Genomic DNA, 20,862 nt, shown 5'->3' on the forward strand with positions numbered 1-20,862 from the left:
TTATGTGGTAATTGTAAATTTTGAGGAATTACAAAACTGTCTTCCATAGTGATATAGCATTATATGTTTTTATCAGTGGCACCTAAGAGTTCCCATTTCTTTACCTCTGAAAAGTTCTACTTTTCCAGGTGTCCCCTGGGTCCAAGCTTTTAACACTTGGGCCTTTTGGGAACATTCAAAGCACAGCGGTTATTACGTTAAAGTCTGGCATATTATTAAGATACTATCAATTTAAATATTTAATTTATAAATTCTTACACTTACGTTTTTGATAATAGTAAAATAGCAATAAAAGTAGTTGGGGAAATTTGAAGTCACTAGTGTCTGGGGAACTGTGGTAAGATATAGTAGACTTAGCTTCTGCAGAATGAGGGCTAAATGCCTGAATCCAGTAGTCCAGTAGGCTGATATAATGTTTGCCTTTTAAAAACCATGATACCACCGGTGGTGCACCTTTTAATCTTAGCACTCAGGAGGCAGAGGCAGGTGGATCTCTGAGTTTGAGGCCAGCCTGGTCTACAGAGTGAGTTCAGGACAACTGGGACTATTATATAGAGAAACCCTGTTTCAGAAAACCAAAAAACCCCAAACCAAACATGATACCTTCTTGCTGAGCCAGTGACCACTGCTGGGTTCTGGGGGAGGGGCGGCCACTGCCTTCACTTTTACCCACTGAAGGGCCCCTTAGGCTCTAACTCAGTCCCTGACTCCCGGTCCTGCGGATGACCTGGTTAAACTCAGTATGTCTCAAGAAAACAAGAGCAACAAGATCATGAATGTAGGAAGGGGCTTTGCAGTGAGGAGGGGAGTAAGAGACGTGGAGGTGATACTTGAATGCACCTTATATGTGTATGAAACTTTCATAAATCAATAGTAAAGGTCAAAAAAGAAAAACCTAACATGTCCACCTCAGTATTCTTCTTTCATAAATATATGAGATTGGCAGAGGAATGGCATCATTTAGAATGATAATATAGTTTTGTGAGGCATGAGAGAGGAAAGTGGAGACTGGTAAAGGTCTCAATTAGCATGTGACTTTTTTTGTTGTTGTTTTGTTTTTTGTTTGTTTTTTCAAGACAAGGTTTCTCTGTATAGTTTTGGTGCCTGTCCTGGATCTCACTCTGTAGACCAGGCTGGCCTTGAACTCACAGAGATCCGCCTGGTTCTGCCTCCCAGTGTTGGGATTAAAGGCGTGTGCCACCACCGCCCAGCTTGGCATGTAATTTGAATAACTGATATTCTGTGTGAGCCTGCCAGGTCTGGGTATATAAGCTTAGCTCTGCCCTTGAGTTTGTGGTTTAGAAGAGAAGAGAAACACTAATTGACCCTTTCAACACACATACCACAGCCCAGTTACAAAGTGTCTGAACTACACATGCTAAGAGCAGAGACACGCTGGACCCAGAGGCACTCAAGTGACATTAAAGGAACGAAGTATTTCCACTCCCGGCGATAGGCCTGCGCTTCATCCTAATTCTTTCTAATAGGGTGAGCTACAGGGACCGAAGAGTGACTAAGGAGCACGCACGGATTTTGGGATGTTTCCCCCAGCCTCAATCAGCCCATGTACCTGCATTTGTATTGTGCACCACTAGAGAGATAGAATGTAACTATTTTTTGTGTTTCCATGGTACAGTACATGACCAGCAATACATGGGCCTTGAGTTTTATTTGCTCATTTTTTGAGAGAAGATCTTATTTCATTGCCCTTGCTACATAGACCAGGCTGGTCTCAGACAGATATCTATTGGACTGCTAGGATTAAAGCTGTGTGCTACCACACCTCCTGAATTTTTATTTACTTTAAAGAAATTATTTAAAATTAAAAACTCTTCTCACTTAAAATTGGTCTCCAGTAATTTGTGAATTTTTCTCATAAGTCATAAGAACTTAAAATATTTTGTCAGAAGATAGAATAAATATGTTTCTTTTTCAGGATGAAGTTCCTGATGGAATTAAGTCTGCAAGCTACAAGGTATGCACATACACTTACTGATGTGACTGAAAATCTTGGAAAGTCCATTTCCCTGCTCTGCAGTGAGATACCTTGAAAGTTAGTTCATATTCAATACCTTCTGTTCCTTAAAAAAATATATGTCTTTATATATGTGTACACATATATAAAACCATATAAGTGAAAGCAGTGGATGGAAACGCACTTACCATTACTCAGCAGTTATTAGTAATGGCCAGTTTTACTTCATGTGTATTTCCTATTCCATTTTCCCAATCATTTTAAGGCCAAACTCAGATAAATCGTTTTGTTTAAGAGCAATGCAAAATTAGAGCATTTCAGAATTAAGGAAATGCCATTCAAAATTTTCTCAAAGAATAGAACTTATGAAACATTTGGGTTAAAACATCACATGTATTTATACATAACGAGTGTTTTCCCAGTTAGAAAATACCTGTGGGGAGGAGCCAGCTGAGGTTATTGATAATTTCAAGTAGAGTAATCATAAAATGTAGTTTTTAAGATGATTGTGATCAGTTTTATAGAAAATTTAAAATAAAAAACTAGCTGGGCGGTGGTGGCACACGCCTTAATCCCAGCACTTGGGAGGCAGAGGCAGCCAGGCGGATCTCTGTGAGTTCGAGGCCAGCCTGGGCTACCAAGTGAGTTCCAGGAGAGGCGCAAAGCTACACAGAGAAACCCTGTCTCAAAAAAACAAAACAAAAAAAAAGCCAAAAAAAAAAAAAAACCTATTGGAAAAAAATGTTCTTCAGAAACATTTCCATAACCTAGTAAAGTGATAAATAAAATTAAGAAGCTGATTAAATTACTAAATGGTACTAAGAAGTTACTTTAATTTAAAAAATTCAGATAAAGGGGGCTGGGGAGATGGCTCAGAGGTTAAGAGCACTGACTGTTCTTCCAGAGGTCCTGAGTTCAATTCCCAGCAACCACATGGTGGCTCACAACCATCTGTAACGAGATCTGGTGCCCTCTTCTGGCCTGCAGGCACACATACTGTATACATAACAAATAAATCTTAAAAAAAAAAAAATTCAGATAAGGGTTTAAAAGTTTTTGTTTTAGTATATATACATAGGCATATGATATGTTTTTAAAATACATTTAAAATTGTATTAAGTTGTTTTGCATGTGTATGGGGCGTGGGGGGGCCAGGGCCTCTCATCTCTGCAGACTGGACATCATCTTCCAGGCTAGCTGGTTCTTGAGTTTCTGGTCACATCTGTCTCTGCCTTGCATCGCTGTAGGAGTGCTGCATCTTTCTTCTTACATGGGCTCTGGGGAGCAAGCTCAGGTCATCAGGCTTACATGACAAGTGTGTCTACTTGTTGGACCAGCTTTTGGGGCCTTTGAGGTTTATTTGAAATTTTCTTTTGACGTAATTTTCAGTCTATGGCCGTACCACATTGAACATGCCATATCTCATCTGAAATAAGAAGAAATAGGGTAGTTAAAGCATGTGTTTGAAATACTTAAAGCTATTAGCATCCTTTCTGTAAGGTGCTCTTCCAATTACAGAATGAGAAGAAGCTGAGACATACGTACAACCATGGCAGTCAGGGGAGCTGGCGCTTACAGTCAGGTCGCTAGGACTCTGCCTTCTTGTGCACCTCATAACTTCCATGTACCTCAGAAACTTTTCCCTGTGCACATCTTAGTCACTGTTTGTCAGTGTGATATTCTTTATTTTGTGAACATAATAGTGAATTGTGTTTCCGACAAAAATGAGACAAAAAAGCCTCTTACCTACTTTTGGATGTGAGAGCTCATTTTATTCCAGGTGGAGGCAGAGGCACGTGGATCTCTGAGTTCAAGGCCAGCCTGGTCTACAGAGTGAGTTTTAGGACAGCCAGGGCTACCCAGAGAAAGCCCTATCTCAGAAACAAATAAACAAACAAATGGAGCTCTTTTTATAGACTTTGAAGCCCGGTTGATGGTGGCAGGTAGCATGAGCCTTGTCTAACTTTTAATTTAAAATGTTTCTTAAGGTTGTGTGGCTTATGCCTGTAATCGCAGCACTTCAGGAGGTTAAAGCAGGGAAATTGTGTGTTTGAAGTTATGTGACCCTGTTTCAAAAACAAAAAACGGAAGCAGCAGTTTTAAGATGTCTTAATTCTGTTTTCTTTCCATTTAGTATTCTGAAGAAGCTAACCTCATTGAAGAATGTGAACAAGCTGAGCGGCTTGGAGCAGTGGACGAATCTCTGAGGTGATTTGCTCTTCAAGTACTTGTTTTTTCTTGGTCCCAGTTGACTGGAAAAAAGAATAATGCAATTGTCCTTATTTGAAGTGAGGAAACCCAGAAGGCTGTTCTTCAGTGGACCAAGCATGATGATTCTTCAGACAGCTTCTGTGAAGTTGACGGTATGACGTTCGTGATAGTCTGCCTTATGTTCCCAATGATGTCTTAAGAAAAATCCAAACAACCAGCCTACCTTCTCTCCTGCCCTCCCTCTCCCTCCCTCCTAGGCGTGTAACTCAAAAGAATTGGGGAAAGACTCAGACACAGGTAGACCAGTGTTCATTCATAAGAGGCACAGTGGTCTATGTGCCTATCTTAGGTGCAAAAATAATTGAAATGTGTTCTGTGTCTATCACATAAATACACATGAATACTACTGAGCCATATAAGAAGGAATGAGCTTCCAACAAATGCGACAGTGTTCCAGAACCCTGGAAACATGATAGGTGAAAGAAGCTAGACACAAAGATAAGTGTGGTATGATCCACTGTGAACTGTCTGGAACAGGCAAATTCATAGCAACAGAAAGTAGATTAGCGGTTAGTAGATGTGTTGGCGAGTTAATCGTTAAATAATCAGTTTCTGTTTAGGGTGATGGAAAAGTTTTGGAAACAGAAAGTGGCAATGATTACACAGAATTGTGAACGTAACTTACAGTTCACTGACGATGATGGCAATGGCCAATTTCATTATATCTATTTTTACCACAGTTTAAAAATAGTTTCTATAAAAAAAATTGCCTCTTGGGTTTTGCAGTTTTATGTACCAAGTAGTTAATAGTTCTCTTTCACTTGCATTTTGCAAAAGTAGCTAAAATGTAGGAATGAGGAACACGTCTTCTGTAAATGCTGCTGGACTGTTAACCTTTTCCGTGTTGATGGTCTCTGTGACTTTTGGTGCAGAGAATATTGAACCATGACATCTTGTCTGTAGCTGGTGCTGAAAATTGGCAGCCTTAGAACACATTAGGATTTTGATCAAGATTTATTGATTTAATTCTTTTTCTGGTATCTTTTTTTTTTTATTTGAATTGTTCACCTCTGAATTGGCTAAGCAAAATTAAATCAAATTTGAATTTTGATATTCTTCTATGGCTCTTTATTAGTGGACTAATGAACTTTTAAAAAGTTTGTGAAAAGCCGGGCGGTGGTGGCGCACGCCTTTAATCCCAGCACTCGGGAGGCAGAGCCAGGTGGATCTCTGTGAGTTCGAGGCCAGCCTGGGCTACCAAGTGAGTTCCAGGAGAGGCACAAAGCTACACAGAGAAACCCTGTCTCGAAAAACCAAAAAAAAAAAAAAAAGTTTGTGAAAAGAGCTGGGCATCGATGGTGGACGCTTTTAATTCCAGTGAGGCAGAGACAGGCAGGGGCAGGGCACCCCTCTTGAGTTCCAGGACAGCTAGGGCTACATAGTGAGACCTTGTCTCCACCCCCGTAACCCCCTCCAAAAAAAAAAGTTTTCTGCAGTGGGATACATGCTGTGTTTTGATATATGTATCTGTCGGGTCTATGTGATTTATAGTGTATTTTTCTTTTTTCTTTTTTCTTTCTTTTTTGGGGATGGGGGTGGTTTTGAGACAAGGTTTCTCTGTGTATCCCTGGCTGTCCTGGAACTCACTCTATAGACCAGGTTGGACTTGAACTCGAAGAGATCTACCTGCTCTGCCTCCTGAGTGCTGGGATTACTGACTTGCTCCACAACTGCCCAGCTTTTTTCCTTTTCTACTGCCCGGGATCAAACCCGGGTTTTGCCTGTGCTAGACGGCTGCTCTCCTGCTAGGCAACACTCTCTTCACTTCCGATAGTCAGTGATGAGCTGCCGTGCTAATGTGGATGGAAACAGACTCATTGTTTGGACAGTTTGTGAACCTTGACTCACATGTTTTCTTAAACTCTAAAATTCATGTATTCCTACTTTTACCACTTAACAAGATCAGGATTTTTGCAGCCATTGTGAACAGTGAATGTGACTGTTTGTTTCTCCCTATTTCCTTTTTCCTAAAACGTTGTTCTGAAATAGGTAAGATTTGGTGAAACATTTTATTTTGCAGACATACAGTCCCCCGATGCTGAGTATGTGGATTTACTCCTTAACCCTGAGCGCTATACAGGCTACAAGGGGCCGGATGCTTGGAGGATATGGAGTGTCATCTATGAAGAAAACTGTTTTAAGTATGCATTATTTTCCTAGACTTGTGCAAATCAGGTTCATGCTGCTAAAATTAAGATTGATATAGACATAGAAGCTTAAATGTCATTAATCACATTCCCCCTGGGGCACCGGCTGCAACAGATACTTCTTTAAAGACTTAGATAATATTAGACCTTTTTGGGATTGGAACCACTGAGCAAATATTCCTGAGTGGATTACAGGATCTCCTTATGTAGATGAAGTAATTGGGAACCAGGCGCTTTGCTTCATTTACCAAGATCACTGTAGGCAGTGATAGGGTATAGATGGTAATCTACAGTTTAAGGTTCTTTTTGTTACTCTCTGTTCTCCTTTCTATGGCCACAGTGTTTCATCCTCTTCAAGTTAAACTGATTTCAGAGAGTAGCTCCGAGGTTACCTTTTTGTGTACTCACTGTATGCGATGCACTGTGTTCAACAGCACGGACATTGCTCCTCTAGTTCTCACGGTAACAATTTATCATAGTCATGCCTGCTCACAGATGGAGAATCTGAGGCTTAAGCTAGGTATTTGTTCAGTGTCAGGGGAAGCACCCGCTTTGTACTCTTAGCCAGTGCGGTGGAAGTTGATCACTGGGTGGCTGAAAAATGCTAAGGTTCTTCACTTGGAAACCTGAAGGATGTACCAGCTAACTTTGGGGAAAAGACCCATGTGTGCATTTGTGTGCGCATTCATTTGTGTGCATGTGCATGCATTTACATGTGCATGCACATGTGCGATTCTCTCAGGGACAAAAGCTCTGCATAGCACATGTCACTTTCTAAATCAGATATACTTATGACATTGTTGGTAATGCTGATGTTCATACAGTACAATTCTTTTCTTTGTAGGCCACAGACAATTCAACGGCCTTTAAATCCTTTGGCTTCTGGTCAAGGTAAGTTATTTGCATCTGTTTATTGGCTAGTGAAATTGGATTAGAGTGAAGAGAAAGGCAAGGTTAAGTAGCAAGGGCAGTTGAGGGCAGGTAGTCCACTGGTCGTGTTTTTTAGAGAAGTTATCGTGTTTTTTAGAGAAGTTATGCCTCACTCTGTGAAGGCACAGATGTATTTCCCAAGAATATTCATGGTGTTAGGCCATTGTAATATGAAGATTAGGGTTATAGATTTATTGTCTTTTTTTTTTTAAATTTAATTTATTTATTATGCATACAGTGTTCTGCCTGTATCCCTGCAGGCCAGAAGAGGGTACCAGATTTCATTACAGATGGTTGTAAACCATCATGTGGCTGCTGGGAATTGAACTCAGGACCTCTGGAAGAGCAGTCACTGCTCTTAACCTCTGAGCCATCTCTCCAGCCCCGATTTATTGGCTTTTTTGCAATGCACTAAATAGTGTTTGTTTACTTCAGTTCTGTTTATCCTCCAAATAAATGAATATCCCAAACATGTACCTCATTTTTCAAAAAACTTGAGCTGGGGAGGAAGTTTAATGCTGCAGTGCTTGGTCAACATGTCTCAGTTCCTGGGCTTGACTCCCAGCCAAACAAGAAACAAAACCCTCAAGTAAGCCAGGCGGTGGTGGCACACGCCTTTAATCCCAGCACTCAGGAAGCAGAGGCAGGTGGGATCTCTGTGAGTTCGAGGTCAGCCTGGGCTACAGAGTGAGTTTCTGGAAAGGCTCCAAAGCTACACAGAGAAACCCTGTCTCAAAAAAACAAAAAAAAAAAGAAAAGAGAAGAAAAAGAAAAAAAGAAAAGAAAAGTGGGAAAAAATGAAGATGATAGAAGAATTTGCATTTTATAGTCTTTGAAAACATTCCCAAGGTTAAATCTTCTGTCAGTCTGAGGGATTCAAAGCAACAGTAATACAGACCTTTAACAGGAATTATCTCCTAGTGTTAGGATAATAAAGGTAAAAAAGACTGCTGTCCAAATAAACATGGGCACTCCAGACTGCTCTCAGTATGCTACCCTTTCCCCTCTTATGAGCATGTGGGAATTCTGTGAGCCTGAACCACGGCTGGACAGAGTTGTGACTGTGGGTGCTCCTTCTGTTGATTTTACTTGCGTAGATACACTGATGGACTAAAATGAGTCATTGTTAGCATATTATTTTCATGTAAGTGTAGCATTCAGAAGTAGTTTATAATAATTAATGTTTTGTTTTGTTTTTCAGGAAAAAGTAAAGGTATGTACCTTTATCATGCATTATATACGTCAAGTCTGGTTGTATGTTCAGATGTGTGTTCTGGTGTTTATTGTGGCAAACTGCATTTCTTCTTGCTTCCTCGGACAGAATATCTCCTCCTTTTGTTACTATAGAGATATCCATAACCCAGGCTGGCCTGGAGCTCATTCATTATATAGCTCAGGGTGTTCTTGAATTCTGACAGTCCTCTTGTGTATGTCTCGAGAGTTCAGTTTGTAAGCATGAACCACCACACCAGCTCTTAATTTTTATTTTATTTTTTTATCTGAAGTGCTGGGGGTGAAAGAACAGCTGAAAGGGAGAGGCCCCTGTTTAGAGTCCCACACTATGGACAGCCTGCCTCAGCCTCTGGCAGTTCAGTTGTGTGTTTTACCTACAAGCTGTGGAAGCCAGGTATTACCGCCACCCCTTCTCCCCAACCCCCAGGTCTGGCAGACTCTAGAAAGCATCTCCTCTTAACTAATTGAGGCATGGGATATGAGGGTCTTACCAAGGAGGGTCTAGACACTTTTTCAAGTGTTGACTCCAGAGCTGAATCATTGCCACTCTTCACTAGTAGGGATGTTAAACTTCCATATATATTTCAGGGTTACTTTGCCTTTTAAAGAATATTTTAGTTTTAGGAGTGAGATGGAAGTAATTTTTGCTTTTCTAAAGACCATGTATGTACCTAACAGCCTTGTGGTGCAGGTTAATAATCCCAGATGCTTGGGAGGCTGAGGCAGGAGGATTGCAAGTTCAAGGCCAGTCAGGGCTACTGAATGAGTTCCAGGCCAGCCTGAATGAATTAATTAGTGAAACCCTGTCTCAAAATAAAAAGTGAGAAAAAAGGGGGAAAGAGTGAAAAGTCCTAGTTTAAATCCTCAGTACTGACACACACACACACACACACACACACACACAGACACAGACACAGACATACACACTGTGTGAAATCCTCAGTACTGACACACACAGACACAGAGACACTGTGTGAAATCCTCAGTACTGACACACACAGACACAGAGACACTGTGTGAAATCCTCAGTACTGACACACACACACACACAGACACACTGTGTGAAATCCTCAGTACTGACACACACAGACACAGAGACACTGTGTGAAATCCTCAGTACTGACACACACAGACACACTGTGTGAAATGCTCAGTACTGACACACACACACAGACACACTGTGTGAAATCCTCAGTACTGACACACACACACACACACACACAGACAGAGACACACTGTGTGAAATCCTCAGTACTGACACACACACACACACACACACACACACACACACACACACAGACACAGACACACTGTGTGAAATCCTCAGTACTGACACACACAGACACACTGTGTGAAACCCTCAGTACTGACACACACAGACACACTGTGTGAAATCCTCAGTACTGACACACACACACACATACAGACAGAGACACACTGTGTGAAATCCTCAGTACTGACACATAGACAGACAGACAGACACACTTCAAAGAAACTGAGTCAGTGCTTGCTTGGCCTTAGTCCATTTAGATGAAACTGTTAAACGTAAAGTATCTTCTCTCTTCTTCAAAATCTCTTACTTTTTAGCATCATTTTCATCTTTAATTTTTATTAAGTGTATTTATTTAGTGTGTGTATGTGGTGAGTGCATGCTGCCATATGCCTTTACCTACTGAGCCACCTGGAAGCCCATATTTTTATGAACTATTTGTGCATTATCTTAAAAAGACAGAATATGAGGCCGGGCGGTGGTGGCGCACGCCTTTAATCCCAGCACTCGGGAGGCAGAGGCAGGCGGATCTCTGTGAGTTCGAGGCCAGCCTGGGCTACCAAGTGAGTTCCAGGAAAGGCGCAAAGCTACACAGAGAAACCCTGTCTCGAAAAACCAAAAAAAAACAAAAAAAACAAAACAACAAAAAAAAAAGACAGAATATGAAATTCTGATAGCATTTCTGTTTTATTATCATTTAATAATTGATTATTTTGTTTTATTTAGCTGCTATCGTTACTGTAATGAAAAATGCAATAGTACTGTAGCACTAAATAAAATTCTAAAGCAGATGTGACTTAGTGTGAGAGGGAGTTACTTAGCAGTCACAGTATTTCCTACAGGTGCTTGCCTCTGTTTGGGACTGAAGAAGTGATCCTGTAACTTTTGGCCTCCTTGGGCAGTAGCCGAGTTCTGTGCTACATTCTAGACACACTAGAGGGGCTTCTTTGTCTTGGCATACTATTTGTCTCTTTATGAGAGAAAGGATCATTTATCCCTAGAGACCTCAGTCCTTAGAACTGATTCATTCATAAGTATTACATTGATTTTGGTCACAGGGCAAAGGGGTATTCCTGACAGCTGCTGCATTAGGTAATTAATTAACTGCACCATGGTCAGGTCAAGTTGAGGGGGCTTTCAAAAATTTTTTTACTTAAAATGTATTCTTTCAGACTTGAGCACAAATGCCTATCCCCTCCCCCCACAAATAATAATAATACCATTTAAAACAACTTTAGCAAGATAAAAGGATTCTGACATAATAGTATTTATCATTGCTATAGCAAGTACTACATGAATGCTGTAATTTCTTACATATTTTGTAAAATGTTTAAAATATTTTCATATTATTCTGTTATACTTTCTTGTCAGTTTTAATAGTTGTGTTAATTTTACTATGTTATCTAATTAAATATTCTGTTAACTCCGGCATTACCATCCATTTTTATTACTAGAGGCTTTAAAATTAAAATAGTAACCTTTCTACAGATTCCTTGTCCTCTCCCTGTTTTATCTCTTTAGAGCATAATTCTGAAACCAGAATTACTAAGCTTTAGTTTATTGACAGTGGTATCGTTAAGTCACAGAACATGAGCGATTGTTTTTTAGCACTGCCCTACTGCTCTTTGGATGTAGTGAATTGCATGAAATTCTGTTATATCTGCAGTAGCATCTTACAGTGTTTGTTTATCTAGTTAAGCAGTCTTGCTAGATTGTGTGTGTGTGTGTGTGTGTGTGTGTGTGTGTGTGTGTGTGTGTGTGTCTTTCTTGTGGGAGAGAGGTCTTAGGGATTGAACCCAGGAGTCATGAACATGGTAGCCAAGTGATGCACCACAGAATGACATTCCTCCAGACTCCCAATTCTACAGTTTGATAACACATAAAACATTTATCTGAGGGGCAGAGCAGTACTTTCTCGGATCCACACACAACCTTTTCCTTTGAAGAAATTGTAAGATTTGGACCTTTAGCTGGAACAGTCTTTAAGACACTTGAAAATTTACGTTTTGGTGTTAGGAAAAAATTATGACTTATTTTTCTTTTAATTTCAGAGAACACTTTTTACAGCTGGCTAGAAGGTAAATTAGAAACTTTTAAACAAATTTAAATGATAAATTTTTTCATTTTTAATATCATGAAATTCCCAAGATTCATATACAAAATTTTATTTTTGCACCATTGATTTCTTTTAGGCCTCTGTGTAGAAAAGAGAGCATTCTACAGGCTTATATCTGGTCTACATGCAAGCATTAATGTGCATTTGAGTGCAAGGTATCTTTTACAAGGTATGTGCTTTTAAAACCTTCCATATAATTGTTTTTAGGTATTCTTAACATTTTCTTGATGTTTACCTGGATGGAAAAACAGATTATTGGGTAGTAAGAATTCACTCGTAAATAGTAGTGATTCGGAATGTAGAAGCTGTGTGTACAGTTGAATAGTTCCATATATTATTAATTCTCTCAATTCTAATTATCACTTTGGAAATGTTCTTTTGTTGACTGTGGGAATTAAAATACATCCAGCAGCACAGTTTGTTACCACATGAGAGCCTTTATTTATATGTCGACTTTAATGGCTACAGCATTGTCTGCTGCTTTTCATGGTTGAGGATGCTGGTGGAAAGTCAAACCATGGTTGATTTTCCTCAGTAATTATTTCTTCTGGAATTGGGAAGCATTTTACCTTTCAGAAATAAAGTGGTAACTCTGGTTTGAAATAGTGCTTTAAATTCATTAGTAATTTCAGATAGTCATTCCAAAAAATTTGTTTTTATTACTAATTATGCATATGTATGTGGGGGTATGTGCAAGTGAGTACAGGTGCCTCAGTAGGCAGAGATGTCAGGTCCACTTGGAGCAGGAATTAGAAGCTGTGAGCCGCCCTGGATTCTGGGAACTGAAGGTCCTCTGGAAGAGGAGCATGTGCTCTTAACTGCTTAGCCACCTCTCCAGCTTAGCAAGTCATTTTTTAAATTATATATTTTGACTTTATGATTGTTGATATTCAGAAATTTGATTTTTTATCAAAAACCCATTTTCTCTGTAAATATTTGATTCATTTTGCCTTTAAGAAAGGGTTCCAGGCCGGGCGGTGGTGGCGCACACCTTTAATCCCAGCACTCAGGAGGCAGAGGTAGGCGGATCTTTGTGAGTTCGAGGCCAGCCTGGGCTACAGTGCGAGATCCAGGAAAGGCGCAAAGCTCCACAGAGAAACTCTGTCTCGAAAAACAAAACAAACAAACAAACAAACAAAAATAAATAAATAAATAAATAAATAAATAAATAAAAAGAAAGGATTCCAGAAGACAAAATTCTTACTAATTTTTAGAATTTCTAAATTTTTATTTATTTTTAATGCAAGGTCTCACTATGTAGCCTTGCCTGTCCTGGCACTCTATGTAGAACAAGCTGGTCTTGAACTCAGAGATTCATCTGCCTCTATATGAAATTAAAGGCGTGCACCACCACATCCGGTTTATGACAGAATTTTTTTTTTTTTTTTTTAAGATTTATTTATTAATTATGTATACAGTGAGTGTTCAGCCTGCAGGCCAGAAGAGGGCACCAGATCTCATTGTAGATGGTTGTGAGCCACCATGTGGTTGCTGGGAATTGAACTCAGGACCTCTAGAAGAACAGCCAGTGCTCTTAACCTCTGAGCCATCTCTCCAGCCCCTTATGACAGAATTTTTAAAGGCTAAGTTTAAAAAAAAAAAAAAAATTAGCCGGGAGGTGGTGGCGCATGCCTTTAATCCCAGCACTCAGGAGGCAGAGGCAGAGGCAGGTGGATCTCTGTGAGTTCGAGGCCAGCCTGGGCTACAGAGTGAGTTCCAGGAAAGGCACAAAGCTACACAGAGAAACCCTGTCTAAAAAAATTAAAAAAAAAAAAATCTTGGTTGAATTATGTATTTTAAATTACAAAATGAAATTAACTTCTATAAATATAAATAGCTTCTTTTAATTAAAATAAAAATTACTTAACTGTACACTTGAATCATTTAACACTCTTCTTTCTTCTTAGATACTTGGCTGGAAAAGAAATGGGGCCACAATGTCACAGAGTTTCAGCAGCGCTTTGATGGGGTTTTGACGGAAGGAGAAGGTCCGAGAAGGCTGAAGAACTTGTACTTTCTGTACTTGATAGAGTTAAGGGCTCTGTCTAAAGTGCTCCCATTTTTTGAGCGCCCGGATTTTCAGCTCTTCACTGGAAATAAAGTTCAGGATGCAGAAAACAAAGTGTTACTTCTGGAGATCCTTCATGAAATCAAGTAGGTTCTATATGCTACAACATGTATGTTAGTTAGCATCCGGATGAGGGGCGGTGTCCAAAGTAAACTCTGCATTATTTAGTTAGAGAAGGAAACCATCTTTAAAGTAATGTAAATGAAGTTCTGTTCATTGGACTTTTAGTTTTTTTGGTTTTTTTGAGGTGGTCAGATTCTCTTGCCTCAGGCTTCTGGGAGCTGGGAAAGTAGATGTTCATCTGGCCTTCCCAGATCTTCTAGAATTTCTTGGTTTTGCTTTGACTAGTGTATTACTTCTTCTTCTTCTTCTTCTTCTTCTTCTTCTTCTTCTTCTTCTCCTCCTCCTCCTCCTCCTCCTCCTCCTTCTTCTTCTTCTTCTTTCTTCTTCACCAGCATTATATTTATATTTTTTTTGCATAGTCTTAAGTTTGGGGCCAGACTTCTAATAAACTTAGCATTTAGATTTGAGGATAGGTATTTGTTTGCATTGTTGCTGTTACTGATTTTTATTCTATTTTAATTATTAATCATTGACCAGTAAAATATATTAGCAAGACTTTGAACACTTACATACATGAACATGACCCTTCTCTGTTTAAAACACAGGTCATTTCCTTTGCATTTTGATGAGAATTCTTTTTTTGCTGGGGATAAAAATGAAGCACATAAACTGAAGGTAATTATACTTCGCCTTAATAGTTAGATGCAGCCTGGTGAATATGCAGGTGTGAGTGTAAAATCCCATTTACTGGAGGTCGAGTAGAATGACGCTTATGAGCGGTTGTGGAAAGGGATCACTTAGGATGGGAGCTCGTGGTCAGTTTCCGTTTGGGGGAAGCTTTAGTGGCCTTTTGCTCAGAAGGATGACTAATAAATAGGAATGTATTACATATTTCAGAACTGTTCAGAGTTAAAGTTTTACTACAAAAGGGTATGTCAGGTTATGAACTTGTCACCTTGGTTTTATTGTTCCATATAAATATCAAGAAATAAGCCAGGCAGTGGTGGCACACGCCTTTAATCCCAGCACTTGGGAGGCAGAGCCAGGCGGATCTCTCTGAGTTCAAGGCCAGCCTGGGCTACAGAGTGAGTTCCAGGAAAGGCGCAAAGCTACACAGAGAAACCTTGTCTCAAAAACCAAAACCAAAACCAACCAAACAAACAAAAAACAAAAGAAATAATAAGTGTCAGGGTGTCATAGCACCCCTTAAACAATCTGAATGTCAATTAAAAATGAATTTAAAATATAGATATTTCTATTTCATACTGCATCTTGACTTAGAGCTCAGTGGGTTGATATGTATGTAACACTCTCTGTCATCACAATGAAAGAAGCTAATGCAATCCACTTGAAAAGGAAATTCTTTCTTGTGTGTAGCATTGAGATCAGCTGTTTTGAATTACCACCTCTTCCTCAGCTGTTCTAGCCACAGAAATGGACTTAGTGGTTCTGTAACCCCCACAGCTTCCAGGAACTGGAGAGTGAGGGGAAGATGCCACCCACAGTAAGACTTTTCTGGCCTGGTCTACAACGCAAGTTCCAGGACAGCCAGGACTGTTACACAGAGAAGCCCTGTCTCGAAAAACCAAACCAACCCAAAAAGACTACTTTTCTGTACTGTATTCAGTATGCTCCTTATGGTAGTTCACTTGCTGGTTTGTTTTGTTGGAGAGTGTTTTGGCATCAGCTCTTTTTAGACTGTACAAATTAGAAATATTTCTCACAGTGTTTTAATTTGATCCAAATTCCAGAACATTCGGCTTATGTACTTTGAAGTTTATATATAGTTCTTATAGAAAAAAGGACTAATAGGAAAATTAAAAAAAAACTTTTATAGCAGATTTGCTTTATTCTGGTAAACATAGATTTGAACATTATTTATAAATTCATTTTGCTGGGTAGTAGTAGTGCATGCCTTTAATCCCAGCACTTTGGAGGCAGAGGCAGGTGGATCTTTGTGAGTTCAAGGCCAGCCTGGTCTACAGAGTGAGTTCTAGGACATCCAGGGCTACACAGAGAAACCCTGTCTTGAAAAACCAAATTAAAATTTTCCTTATGACTCCCTTACAGTCTCTGTGTATGGGTAGAAATAATTACTAGTGTTTGGAACAAAATAGGGTCTGAAGGTTTATGAAGCATTTGAGAATTTTGGCAAGAATCAGTGAGTTGACTTTGATCAATCTGCCAAATGACCATAATACATGATGAGAAATTGGGTGTGTCAGCGTGTTCCTGTAGTTTCTGACTAGCTGAGAGGTGAGGCAGGGGGACAGTTGGAGTCCAGGAGTCCAATTCCTGCCTGAGCAACAGGACAAGAGAATCTGTCTTAATAATTTAATTTCTGATTATTTTAAGGATTGCATATTTTTCTGATCTGAGATAATTTTGGTATATATCCAGATTATTAGAAGTGATTGTTTTTGGAAACTACAAGGATTTTCTCCTAATCTAGTAAATTTCTAGCATCCTAAGTTTACCTAGGTAGGAGATGCTCACGCTATTTTATGTGGTTGGCTTTAATTTTACTATGCTAACTTCTCTGTTTTAAGCAACCATACATACTCTCTGTACATATCACGCCAAGATTTACTCAAGAAATGCTGTGTTCAGATATTTGAATTACATCAATTCCAACAATTAACTTAGAAAAAGCAGGCATAATCTTTTACAATAGAGGCTTATAGCTTTGCAAGTATGATGGTCTCTTAAAAGTAAAATACTTTCAAGCTCTTTCTACAGGAGTCTGTTTTTTGTATCTTTTGATTGTGAAGGTGTAATTGTCAAAAACCCACTTTGCATTCAGTACCATTCTTTAAGTAAAACGTGCGATACTGGCCCATCATGCTTACATACATTTGAATGTCTATGGAGCATATGCATGAACCACTTATTCTCTCGCTAGATAACTTGTCTACAGTTGGATTCTGTAGACCTCTAGAACAGCTACTAATTGTCAGTAGTCCCTCAGGGAGGAGTTGGGCCTCAGGAGCTCCTTCCCCTGTAGTAGTTAAAAGTGTGATAGTTTTTCAATTAAAATTTTTTTTGGAATTAAAATATAGTTACATCATTTCCCCCTTTCCTCTAACCCTTCCATGGCCCTCACCCTTTGTTTCTTCTCTAATTCATGGTCTCTTCTTCTCTGTTGCTTGTAGCTGGAGAGCTTCTCTCCAGGTCCCACCAAGCCCCGCAGTCCCACAACCCACGTATAAAATAATCACTCAGACGTTTATATTGCTTACAAACTGTATGGCCGTGGCAGGCTTCTTGCTAACTGTTCTTATATCTTAAATTAATCCATTTCTATAAATCTATACCTTGCCATGTGGCTTGTGGCTTTTTGGCATCTTCACATGCTACTTGTCATGGCGGCGGCTGGCAGTGTCTCCCTGCCTCAGCCTTCCACTTCCCAGAATTCTCTTCTCTGCCTGTCCCGCCTATACTTCCTGCTTGGCCACTGGCCATTCAGCATTTTATTTATACAGAGTGATATCCACAGCAGTTACTGTCACTCCCACATCACACCTGGCACACTATTTAGTCTACATGGTGTTACTTGTATATATATATACACGTTCAGGGATGACCTATTGGTATTGGATAAGCAACTAGAGACTCATCCCTGGGGAGATTATTTCTGCCCAGTTTTTTATTTTTATTTTTTAAAGTCAAACTCAGAACACTAAAGGAAACTTATTATCATCATGAAAATTGTCTACAGCAAAATTGGGTAGTTTAAAAAAAAGTTATTTTTTGAGGTGGTCTCATGTCTAGTGTAGGTTAGTCCCAAGCTTGCTGTGTAGCTGAGAACAACTTTGAGATGATAGGTCTCCACCACCCGGTTTATGTAGTGATAGGGGTAGAGCCCAGGGCTTTAGGTATGTTAGGCAAGCACTTTGCCAGTCAACGGAGCTACATTACTATTCCATGGGCAGTTTTATTTAAAAGTTTAAAATTAGGATGTTCTCTTACTTACAGTTCAGTACCAGAAGTACCAAATGGAGAAAATTGTTAAGGTGTATAATTCATATTTATTTGGCCTTTGCGTAAAACTAGTAAATATGTGAGATCTTGAGTCTTACTAAAATGTTTTGCATGTTACAGCTGTTGCAGTCTCATGCTGAATCAAGCTTCTGGGAAATCCCCCTCTGAAGCAAATTTAAATGCCCTTTGAAAGTACTAGATAGCCATCTCTGCTCACACCTAGTTTTAGACCTGGGGTGCTCATCTGGTGGAGTCCATTATATGATTTATCTCATAGTAAAAAAATTATAGACACCAGGCAGTGATGGCACACACCTTTAATCGCAGCACTCGGAAGACAGAGGCAGGCGGATCTCTGTGAGTTTGAGGCCAGCCTGGTCTACAGAGTGAGTTCTAGGACAGCCAGGGCTGTTACACACACAAACCTTACCTCGAAAAACAAAAAAACAGAACAGCAACAACAAAAAAAGTTAGACTACTGAAATAATAGAAGTTTCTTCTGAAATGTAGGTCCAGTTTCTGCTTAAAATACTGGTAGTTAGGGCTGGTGAGAGGGCTCAGTGGGTAAAGGCAGTTGTTGCCAAGCCTGAGGACCTGAGTTCAATCCCCAGGACCTACATCACCAACTCCCTGCAAGTTGTTGTCTGATTTCACCCGTGTATACATAAACACACGTGCACACACACTCCTGAACATGCACGCACAGTGGGTGGAGGGGGTGAATAAAATCTAGTTTTTGAAAAAAAAAAAGAATTAAAAACTACTGGTAGCTTGAGATTCTACTCTTAAGACTAGGACAGAGTCACTTGGAGGATCTGTTATTAGTTTTGACTCAAATAAAAGAAGATGCCCTTGGCTCCCTTTTCTTCATCCCTTAAGGACATAGACTGCATTTAGATGATTGGATTCTAGCTGCTCTATTACAATCAATGTAACATTCTGGTGTTAACAGACATATAATGTGTACGAATATATAAAAACAAATGGAGCAACATCCCAAATCCATCAGAGTAGTAGAGGATAGGTACAGAAATGTGGGATGATATGTAGGGAGTTTCAGATATTAGTAATGATTTCTTTTTAGAATTTGGTGGTGTATACATGGCTATTAATTATATTTTATATATCAGCAGTAAAGAAAATCTGAGTGTTTTCCCTAATTCCAGGAAAGGAGAGCTATAATTTAAGTGTTCTCAAAGGTCACCTCCCTCTTTCCTCCCTTCCTTTACCTTCTTAGATACCATTTAATCCCACAACTCCCAATATTGACGTATGAAACTAACTGATGTATTTCTTTTTTGGTAGTGTGGATTTGGAGTGAGGCAGGGCTGGTCACTATCGGTGAACTTAGACCTGCTGTGTGGCATTTCTGAGTCTGTTAAAGAAATCCATGGGGTAGAGCATGCGTAGCTTAGATCTGTGGGAGGATGGAATGGTAAGGAGAGGTTCTGGAATGTGGCAGACGCTCCGTGTGCTCAGCCCTTTGTTTGATACCCTTTAGTGCACTGTCCAGGGCTGAGCACATGGAGAGCACGCAGAAAACAGTTCTTAGTTGATTACACAAGTACACAACTTATATAAAACTATGTTACATTGTTTTTAGGAGGACTTCCGACTACATTTTAGAAATATTTCGAGAATCATGGATTGCGTTGGTTGTTTTAAGTGTCGACTGTGGGGAAAGCTCCAGGTAAGTCTTGCTCAGTCTTCGACTTCACTCTGTGTTGAGGGGTTTCCTTATTTTTTCTTCTCTCTGTTTTAGACTCAGGGTTTGGGCACTGCTCTGAAGATCCTGTTTTCCGAGAAACTGATAGCAAATATGCCAGAGAGTGGACCAAGTTATGAATTCCAGCTAACCCGACAGGAGATAGTATCCTTGTTTAATGCATTTGGAAGGTTAGTTTTAATGTTCTGAAATTGTTTCTGCTAGCCACCTGAGTCTGATGTTAATAGGTACATTTTCAGATAAAACTAAGAGTGTCCTTTTTAGTAAAATTACCTTGTTATAGAATTATATGATCTGGGGCTGGAGAGAAGGCTCAGTGGTTAAGAGCACTGGCTCCTCTTCCAGAGGACCTGGGTTCAATTCCCAGCACCCCCATGGCAGCTCACAGCTGTCTGTAACTCACTTCCAGGGGATCCAACACCCTCACAAAGACATGAATGTGGACAAAATACCAATGCACATTAAATAAAATATTAAAAAAAAGAATTATATGATCTGATAAAATGCCTTTATCAGAATATACACACATACTACTTGATTATTTCCACCTATTGATTTTTATATTCATATTTAATTTACTGACAGATTTGAGTACTGTTAAATTTGTTCATTTTATTGTAATTATTTTGTACATTCATACAAAGATACATGGTATTTTGCTTTGTTCTGTTTTGAGACGCAATCTCACTATGCAGCCCTGGTAGGCCTGGAACTTACTATGTAGACCAGGCTGGTCTTGAACACAGAGATCTGCCAGTCTCTACCTTCCTCCTCGGATTAAAGGCGGGTGCCATCAGGGCCAGCTTATTGTAATTATTTAAAAGCATTTTATTGGTGTTATTTTTGAAGGGTATGGAAAGTCACAAATATTTCTGTGAACTTAGCAGTATACAAAAGATTAGTAATTCTTTAGAAATAATTATTTTCTGTCAAAATGATCTGAGGAAAAGCATGGGATAAGGAAGATACACCAACAGTTTTCAGTGTGGATGGCTTTTCCTGCTGGCTCATGTTAATTCTGAGATTGACAAGCGTTTTCTTTCTTCAGTGCTGGCATGAGAGACAGCATTCTCCCATCCTCT

General features: G+C 39.5%; 1 protein-coding gene across 1 annotated transcript in view; it reads left to right on the top strand.

Moving 5' to 3' along the window:
* Ero1a (endoplasmic reticulum oxidoreductase 1 alpha) overlaps window positions 1–20,862 on the top strand; it is a 40,824-nt gene that overhangs the window by 15,694 nt on the left and 4,268 nt on the right. Inside the window, exons 4-15 of the mRNA XM_052733468.1 lie at window positions 1,937–1,975; window positions 4,110–4,183; window positions 4,265–4,338; window positions 6,267–6,387; window positions 7,238–7,284; window positions 8,525–8,536; window positions 11,878–11,904; window positions 12,019–12,111; window positions 13,850–14,096; window positions 14,679–14,748; window positions 19,658–19,744; window positions 19,817–19,950. Of these exons, the coding sequence (XP_052589428.1) occupies window positions 1,937–1,975; window positions 4,110–4,183; window positions 4,265–4,338; window positions 6,267–6,387; window positions 7,238–7,284; window positions 8,525–8,536; window positions 11,878–11,904; window positions 12,019–12,111; window positions 13,850–14,096; window positions 14,679–14,748; window positions 19,658–19,744; window positions 19,817–19,950 (1,025 nt within the window). The remainder of the gene's footprint in view (window positions 1–1,936; window positions 1,976–4,109; window positions 4,184–4,264; window positions 4,339–6,266; window positions 6,388–7,237; window positions 7,285–8,524; window positions 8,537–11,877; window positions 11,905–12,018; window positions 12,112–13,849; window positions 14,097–14,678; window positions 14,749–19,657; window positions 19,745–19,816; window positions 19,951–20,862) is intronic.

This window comes from Peromyscus californicus, unplaced genomic scaffold (assembly GCF_007827085.1).
Source record: "Peromyscus californicus insignis strain IS unplaced genomic scaffold, ASM782708v3 Scaffold_12__1_contigs__length_115047231, whole genome shotgun sequence".
Lineage (NCBI taxonomy): Eukaryota > Metazoa > Chordata > Mammalia > Rodentia > Cricetidae > Peromyscus > Peromyscus californicus.